At 33.9% G+C, this 9,281-nt stretch overlaps 3 protein-coding genes across 3 annotated transcripts in view; 2 read left to right on the forward strand and 1 right to left on the reverse strand.

The window, feature by feature from the left end:
- The window catches only part of LOC111700344 (armadillo repeat protein deleted in velo-cardio-facial syndrome), a 52,155-nt gene extending 48,663 nt beyond the window's left edge, over positions 1–3,492 (reverse strand). Inside the window, exon 1 of the mRNA XM_023471221.1 lies at positions 3,324–3,492. The gene's annotated coding sequence lies outside the window, so the exon portion shown is untranslated. The remainder of the gene's footprint in view (positions 1–3,323) is intronic.
- A 2,480-nt stretch (positions 3,493–5,972) lies between these two features.
- On the forward strand, positions 5,973–7,518 carry LOC111700339 (G protein pathway suppressor 2-like). Its single transcript, XM_023471219.1, has one exon. The coding sequence runs from the start codon at positions 6,015–6,017 to the stop codon at positions 7,044–7,046; it is 1,032 nt and encodes a 343-aa protein (XP_023326987.1). The 5' UTR covers positions 5,973–6,014; the 3' UTR covers positions 7,047–7,518.
- The window catches only part of LOC111700340 (serine/threonine-protein kinase Tao), a 5,677-nt gene continuing 3,883 nt past the window's right edge, over positions 7,488–9,281 (forward strand). Inside the window, exons 1-3 of the mRNA XM_023471220.1 lie at positions 7,488–7,580; positions 7,733–7,938; positions 8,313–8,408. Coding sequence (XP_023326988.1) covers positions 7,802–7,938; positions 8,313–8,408 — 233 coding nt within the window. The 5' untranslated portion in view covers positions 7,488–7,580; positions 7,733–7,801. The remainder of the gene's footprint in view (positions 7,581–7,732; positions 7,939–8,312; positions 8,409–9,281) is intronic.

Genomic DNA, 9,281 nt, shown 5'->3' on the forward strand with positions numbered 1-9,281 from the left:
TGAATTGGTAGCTGTCACCCCCCCCCCTCCTAGACCACCGGTGATAGAATTAAGAGGTTCCGTGAGCCTAATAAAACCAGGTTCAACTTTTAACCTTCAAGCGCGTTCTCACTTTTTACCGCGCACGTAATTAGAGATGGGCACAGTTTTTTTTGAACGAACCAAACGAAATTTTCGTGAAAAAGAGTGTCATATAGAACAAAACGAAAAATTATTGATTTAAAAAATCAACAAATCTTTAAAAAAAACGGTTGTTTTCTACTGAGCGAATGAAAAAGATGGAAAATGAGCGATAATTTTGAGAACAAAAGAAAACAACAGTGAAACCCTAAATAACGAATACATCGGAAGAATTTATCAAATGTCGTCAAGACAATTTTTCAATGAGTTTTATACTATATTTCGTAAATTTCGGTATTTGCACAAATAAATTAAGAGCCATGAATATGCGGGAACAGTTTTAAAGAGTTCCATATAATCATTTAATAAAAAAACTAAATATCTTCAACATTCCATTATCAGAATATGAAGAATACGACATTTCATGAATTCTTTCGATGTATTCGTTCTTAAGGGTTTCACTGTAGCATTTTGAACGCTAGAAAAAAAAAAGTCAAACGTGCACAGTTCTACGGGTAATGGGTTTTCTTTTACGCACGGTATCTGCATGATATAATTTAATTGGGGTTTAATTGCAATACTAACTTTAAAAAATAATTGACAGGGGTACAGCTCATGGGCATTTCAGGAAGACTAGCAATATATTTCAGGAACACTAGCAATATATTTCAGGAAGACTAGCAACATATTTCAGGAACACTAGCAATATATTTCAGGAACACTAGCAATATATTTCAGGAACACTAGCAATATATTTCTTTTAAAAAATTATAAATTGAATAATATATTGCAAAGTAAAGAGTTAAGATTGAAGAGCAAACAAAATTAAAAGAGTTGCAAATCAACACCCCCCCCCCCCCCGTCCCCATTTCTTTTATAGAGCCCTCTAAAGATATTATATTGTCCTTGTCAAATTCAATTAAAATGTCAAAACCCGTTCCTAAATATATGAAGTGTAAGATTATACCATTGAGTGATTAGGGTCATGATAAAACTGAATTTGATTTTTATGTATAATTTAATTTATTATTAAAAATTTGAAATGTATAATGTAATATGTAAATTTGAAATAGAGTTATGGTCCAAACCTTAATTGTAACACACATTAAACGTAAACCATGAACACATGCGCGTGTTAAAAACGCTAAAAACGTATACAAAAACGCATAAAACACGGTAGAAAAAAATAAAACTAGTATATTTACATTTAAAACGTGCTTTTAAATAGCTAAACCTTGTGCAACACATAAAACGTGTTTAAAAACGTTGAAAACATATAAACACATAAAACGTGTTGATAAACGCAAAAACTTGTATATTAACACATAAAACGTGTTTTTAAAATAACTTCACCTTGCACATAAGCACTAAAAAAGTGTTTTAAAACACTTAAACCTTTTTAAAAATACATATAACGTGTTTAAAACACTTAACTTTGAAAGAAGTTCTTATACAATCTTACTTGGTAGTATTAGTTTTTAGTTGTTGACAAAGTTGAACGGTTATATGCTTTTTCCTATGAAAAAAATATGGAAGAAAGCCGGTTCAGAATATGGAAGAAAGCCGGTTCAGAATATGGAAGAAAGCCGGTTCAGAATATGGAAGAAAGCCGGTTCAGAATATGGAAGAAAACCGGTTCAGAATAACCCCATTATTATAATTATCTCGGAGATACAAATGCCCGAGTCACACTCACAACGTTAACCCATTTAGTCTTTGATTAAGCAAAATTGAGATTTTTTAGAAATTCGTAAAAAGCCATTTTCAAGCATTTGTGTTAGTATTTAACATGACATTTTGGGTTTTTTTAGACTACGCAAATCAATGGAATATGTTTATTAGTTTTTTCTTCCCTCTTACCCCTTTCTCATTTCCCTTTCCTCCTATATCATTTATTTCCTTTATTTTTCCCCAAACAGAAAAATAAACAATACACCCCTGTGAAAAGATATTTTTTTCACCCTAAATAGTGTTATTTTATTGCAGATTTACAAGCAAAAACAAGGAAGTAAATTGACCAAATTTATTTCTTTTTAAGATAACAAAACGCCAATTTCTCACTCATTGCTACTCAGATTTAAGTTTTAAGCGTTGTGAAATTTTTACATGGGGAGTGAAAAGTCCCACTCTAATAAATGATGATATTCCTAAACTGTATGAAATGTATGTGGCCTATTTATAAATTAGACATGATTTAAATCCTTGCATAACTTTGTAAGTGAACGTCTCCAAGTTTGAGGCAGCCAGGGTAGATCTTATATAAATATATTTTCATCAACAAGTTAGGCATGTTTCCGCAAAGCGCAAAAAAAATAACGTTCTGGTTTTATTCCTTAAAATAAAATAACTAAAGAGTTAAAAGTTATGTTGATATTCTAATAAAATCTACAATTAATTAATGCATATTGTAAAATGAATATATCATATGATGTATTGTATGTTAACCAATATTGAATTTAATATTAATGCATTCCATCCTGTCATACTTCATTTAATGGATTAAATTCTAAAATTAATTTCATTGCAATAATATTTAATTCCAACAAGTAGTGCTTTGGATCCGGATCCGTTGGGTCTGCAACATTTTGGCTTCTTGGATCCGGATCCACGAAGCCAAAATATCAACCAAATACTGCAAAATAAATGTGTTGAAAAAAAGAGATTATCATCAGAGGCGTATTCAAGGGGGGGGGGGCTACTGGGACTAAGCCCCCCTGGACCAGTGAAATCTATTGATTTCAGGGGGGTTTCATGCCCCCTGGAAAGAAAATAATTTTAAGCCCCCCCTGGACAAATTCCTGAATACGCCCCTGATTATCATAATGTTTCTTATTTTTGAATTGTACGTAAGTTTTAGCACAAAATTAAGTGAGAGAAATAAAATATATTAATTCGAAAGTTTTTTTGTTTGTTTAACAAATCATTAAATCTTACAAGAAATGTTCCGGATTCATTTTTTCCAGTGCTGACCCAGGATCCGGATCCAACATCTACCAGCCACTTTTTTGCAAAATACATTAATTCTTTAAAAATGGCCATTTGTTTTTGTCCCATCAATTGGTTTATTAATATTTTGAAAAATTTGAACCAATGGAAATTTTAATTTTTCAATTTCCGTTAATTTGATTCTAATAACAATGTGGGATGCCTTAGTATATCTTTTAAAAATAAAAAATTATTAAATTTAAATGATAAGAGCAAACCTGAGTTTCTCAGGCTCCTCTAGGATATCGTCTTTATCAGATTGGTTACGTAGTTGTTGAATATGATCTGTTTAATACAACGAATTGTATAAACAATCTGACACATATAAGTTTTGGTATAATTTTGCCAGTTTTTTTTATCAATTTCTCGAAACAAGAATATCAGATAGAACTCTTGAAGGTTTCAATCAAATCCTGAGATTCTCAGGGTTCAGCCTATACCCCCTTTCATTTTTCCTTTACAGTCCCTTTAAGAAGTATTCTCAAGTATTCTCTGTTGGTTGGTTTGGATGTCCGATCATAACTCATAAACCCCTTAACTGCAAAGCATTAAATTTATATTGGGAAATCCGTTAGAAACACGGATTTTATATGCTAGGTCAATAAAGCACAATAAAGCCTTATAAGACGACAATTTTATGCCACAAGGGGAACGCATTATTTGTAAGCAAGGGGAAAAATATATTTTCAAACCATCCGTCATTTTTAAACAGTTTAATCTTACTCTTTTCTCCCTGAAGTAGGCAAAGATAAAATCTGTAAATAAAAGTAAAAGGAAGGGGTAAAATTATTAGCTAGCTAATATCCAGTTTGAATTTTCCTAAATCATAGAAAATCGCTAGCATCCTCTAGAGAGAGGATATTCTTTACAAACAGACTCTATACATTTCAACTAAATAATGCTAAATAATTACTAATTTGGTCATGTTCAAAATTGATAGGAGGGGGGGATGGGGGCTGGGTATCTTCCTAGAGAACGATTTTTGGACCCCCCCCNCAGGGCTAGGAGAATTATGTGATAATTGTTTCAAGAATCATACATGTTAAATTAGATATAAGACTAAATGTCACAAATAAATTCAAATACCAAAGACGACTTTCAAGTCGTCTTCCTATTGTCATGTTTTGTGGGACACGCTGTATCTGAAATAAACAAAAAACAGTTCAAATGAATATAAAAATAATTCAATTGGATGCATGAAAATAGTTGAAATGAACCAAAAAAAATAGTTCAAATGGACAGAAAAAGAAAAATAGTTCAAATGGACATAAAAATAGTTACAATCGGCAAAAAAAAATAGTTCAAATGAACAAGAAAATCCGTTTCTCATTGATATTTAATTAAGTTAAGCATGTTTTTAATCATAAGTATGGATTGAATATTGATATTTTTGAAAATACTTAAAGGTCTACCCTAGCCACAACGCTCGGCCCAGAAATATTCAACCTCTATTTGACAGTATATGAACTTCATTTGGGTAATTTCATACAGAACTATTTCTGGACCCCTGGACTATAATGATCTGAAATCTATAACCTTGTAGCTATGATCTCAAATCATAGTCAGAGTCAAAGCAAGTTACAGCTCGACAAAAAAATCGGGCTCATGGACAATTGTGGCCCGGCCCCAGCTAGCCTGTCATAGCCGTGGCTATAGGAGTATGACTTACAAAGAAGTATGACTTACAAAGGGTGCTATCTCATTTGAACTACTGCCGTTTGAACTATTGTTCATTTGAACTATTGTTCATTTCAACTACTGCACGTGGGACCACGTGAGTAGTTGAAATGAACAATAGTTCAAACGAGTAAATATATTACTCATTTGAACTATTTTTTAGTTCATTAGAACTATTTTCATTTGAACTATTAAAATATTATTAATGAAATAAACCAAAAATAGTTCAAATGAACATAAAAATAGTTCAAATGAAAAAAAGAATNCATTTGAACTATTTTTATGTTCATTTGAACTATTTTTATGTTCATTTGAACTATTTTTATGTTCATTTGAACTATTTTTATGTTCATTTGAACTATTTTTATGTTCATTTGAACTATTTTTATGTTCATTTGAACTATTTTTATGTTCATTCTGTGTAATGTTTATCTAATTAATTGTCATGAATATAACTTTATGGAGATTATAAAAAAAATTTTAAAACTGAATTGGGGTAGAAAAATAGTTCAAATGAGTAAGAAATGCGTTGATTTAAACTACAGGATATGACGTCATGTCAGTAGTTCAAATGAACAATAGTTCAAACGAACAATAGTTCAAACGTACCATAGTTCAAACGGCAGTAGTTCAAATGCGGATCCACCCTTACGAAGCTACGACTATACTTTATGAATAACGCTCTACTTCTGGAGTAAATTTTTTTTTACCTAAAATATCGATATTATATTATTTCCATCATTTTTTTTTAAAAGGTGTTTTAAAAATTATGAATGAAATTATTGGCTTTTGTTTTGTTTTTAAACTTAAGCTATTCATTTTTTATCAGAATAAGCCATCCAAACCCCTGTACGTTTCCACACTGCCCAGGAGGGGCACTGCCTTCCTCCCCCCCTGTTACAACTACATATACCAATTTTCGCCTGTAAGACTCCCAACATTCTGAGAGTAATTAAGGAATATTTTTTATTATACTTTAAAAGGGGCGAAAGTGTAAAAAGTCGGTTTTTAAATGCAGTTTAATGCTGATAATTTCTCGCGCATGCGTACTCTAGCCTGCCATTTTCACGAAAATCTACGAACATAGACCAATGTTTTTATTCGGCCTGTTAATCAATTATTTTTAAAAACTTAATGTGATTTTGTTATAAGTGACAAAATTCAGTTATTTTTCATTCTGTTCAAGATGTCGTAGGTTTTATTCTAAATACTTTCAGAGAGAAATTTGGAAAATGGACAAACCTAAAACAGCTCCGGTGATTCATGATAGACCCAAGATGCCTCGAGCAACATGGGAAGCGCTGAGAAATCATATTATTACAGAGAGAAAGAGGAAACAGGAGGAAGAAGAGAAAACGGAAGAATACGAAAGATTGAAAAAGGAACGCGAGTACAGAAAGAAACAGGAAGCGACAAGCCTTGAGCAAACTAAAGATCAGATTTCTGAACTTGAGCGAAAACTGACTCAGCTGAAGGATGAAAAACATCAGCTCTTTCTCACGTTGAAGAAAGTGTTGAACGAGGATGAGACTCGGCGACGAAAGGAGTCTGATGAAATGAACATACTATATGGCGTATCTACAAATCCGCCAATTATGCCCTTAACCGGTCATACCCCCCATAACCAGCACATTTACATGAATCCACAATCCCGACAACCCAGTCATTATATGAAACCACACCTGCCCGGTTTACCCGCCGGGGTTACGCAAATTAAACGGCAGAGAAGTCCATCTCCGCCACGCGCTCCCCTGCCGAATGTAAACTCTGCCTATTACCGGTCGGCGCCGATGCTGGGGCGCATTCCTGTCAGCTCTGTTTACGGTCATCCTTCGGCGTCATCGACCGGCGCTCCGACCTACGCGCTGAGTACTTCCAGCGGTGCGTATCCGTTTGCTGTGACTCAGGGTAGCCGAGAAGAAGATAGAAAACAGGTTTATCTATCCCAGCCGGGCCGATATATTCAACAGCTTGACCCTGCCGGTCAAAAGCTTTCCTTTCCGTCGGACCGGGCAAGGATTGGTCTAGCGCCGGTTTCCCATGCCCAGGCCGTGGCATTAAGCGCCAGTCGACCTTCAGGTTCTATCAGTTCGGGATTCCCACTGCGTAGTTCGGCGGCCAATCTTGCGTCAGTGGCGAGTTCAATGATCAGCACCGCCCCGTCTAGGCTTGTTTATACGCAGGCAGCAGCTCTAGCTGCTTCCCAACAACAGCAGCAGCAACAAGCGTCATCTAGATATTATCCTGGAGTTAGAGAAAACTGATTAATTATAATTACATTAACACGTTTAACTCTCAACATTAAATACAAATATTTTATTAAAATTCTGAAAATCTTTAATGATGAAGAAACTTATTCGTCTTCAAACTTTTATTTAAAAACAAAACAATTTACAAAAAAATCAAAAATCACCCTTTCATATGTTGTTTTTGAGAGTTCAATGTCAACATGTTAAATGTACAAATAGTAATTTATATGTTATACTTTAAAATGATTCAAATTCTTTAAAATTGTTAATTCCTACACAATTTAAACATTTCAATTATTATTTGTCAAATTTATTCAGCTTAATTGTGGAGGGATTTTAAAATTCTTCACACATATATATCAAACAAATATACGTTACGACATTAAAAACGTAAATAATGACCAATTATTTAATATAGTTTAAACGTCTCACAAACATGCTTGTAACTTTGTTCTAAAACTAAATATGTTTCTCTACATATTTCAGAGTTGAGAACGAGTCGATTCCAAGCGGAAGATTGGTCGTGAGAAAAATGTAAACTTCTGAAAGGTTTGCATTTTTAAATACTCAGATTATTTTACTACGATTCCCATTAAAATTCTTTCGTTAATAATTTTTAAAAAGAAGAAAATGTTGTAGGGTATAATGAATTATCAGGAAGTTGCAACATTTTAATCAAGGTTTGATTAGAAATCGTTTAGGTGCAGGATGGATTTTGAGGATTACTGGGTGGCGTAGACCCCTCCTGCCACTCTATTGAGGGGGGTAGGATGCCGGTGGCCCCTAGGCCGGGGTCCCTCAAGGACCCCGACGTGGCCGAGTTGTTCGAGAGAGAGGATCCGGACAAAATATTCGATGATCTTCGAGAAATTGGGCATGGAAGTTTCGGAGCTGTTTACTATGCCAGGTATTTGATTCGAAAATTTATAAAATAATTTTTGTTTACACCCTTTCAATTCTTAAATCATGTATTCGTTTTGTATTCTCCTGTTATTCATTATTCTGTTTTCATTAAACGTCAAAACAGCTGAACCGATCGGCCCGGCTGTTTTGTGTTTTCTCACATGATCCCAGGGAAGGTTATTGTCGTTAAAAATTTAAAGAAAAGACAATTTTGAATAATCTACAAAGGAGAACAGGTAAATCCGTGAAATTTGTTATTGTTGTTCCTAAATGAACGTGAATGCATCAGTAACAATACTTGATACTTAGCTTAGAAGCCACTACAGAATAAGAGAAGATTCGTAATTCCGATGTTTTTACAAAGTATATTTTATTTAGGCATAATATAACAAACGAGGTTGTTGCGATCAAGAAGATGTCCTACAACGGGAAACAAAGCTTAGAAAAATGGCAGGATATACTCAAAGAGATCAGGTTAGTTATAAGTTGGATATTTTTTTTGGGACAAACAACATTCCCCCCCCTCCCCTCCCCAAACAAGTTGAGCACATGTTTGTTTTGGAAATTATTGATAATGTTTTTCTTGGGTATGGATATTTTTTAAATGTACGAATATAATTTTTGGCAGTGCTTAGGATCCGGATCCGCAAGATTTTGGCTTCCTGGATCCGGATACGCAAAAAAATGCGGATCCACGGATCCGGATCCAAGGGGTAAAATATCAACTAAAAATTTCTGAATGGTTCATCAAGTTTTAGGATAAAATTAAGCGAAAAAAATAAAACGAACAAATTATTTTTGTTAAAAAATTCAGGAAATCTTAAAGAAATGACCTTAATCCAGTTCCGAATCCGGATCCATTTTTTTCCAGTGCGGATCCGGATCCGCATCAAAATTAAATGGATTCTAAGCACTGATTTTTGGTGGAACAATTAGATCTAAAAGCGTATGTGAATAGGCATTCTTAAATATATATATACTTTGCTTGTGTGTTTGTCTGTCTGTCCGTTTGTATCCAATAAATGTCTAAACGGCTGAACCGGTCGGGCCCCCCAAATTTTTTTAGCCCAAGGGAAGTTTATGTACACAAAGAGAAAATATTTACAATTGAATACAAGATGGGCGCGGAGCGCCTTAAAAGCCTAGTTTTCTTAAAATTTATTTTTCACTCTCCTAAAGTAATTGCAACGTTAGCTCAAATTGAATCATGTGTACTACATTGCACATTCACAATCACACATTTTTGTATTTAAATCATATTTTTTCTTTTATATATTCATTGATTATAAACATAACTTATATCTGGACAGTGGTGTCTATTTTCCTGAAAAATCACCCCCCCCCCCC

This window comes from Eurytemora carolleeae, unplaced genomic scaffold (assembly GCF_000591075.1).
Source record: "Eurytemora carolleeae unplaced genomic scaffold, Eaff_2.0 scaffold311, whole genome shotgun sequence".
NCBI classification, from domain to species: domain Eukaryota; kingdom Metazoa; phylum Arthropoda; class Copepoda; order Calanoida; family Temoridae; genus Eurytemora; species Eurytemora carolleeae.

Excerpts from the sequence above, each read along its gene's own strand:
- LOC111700339 (XM_023471219.1), top strand. The coding sequence starts at position 6,015 with ATGGACAAACCTAAAACAGCTCCGGTGATTCATGATAGACCCAAGATG.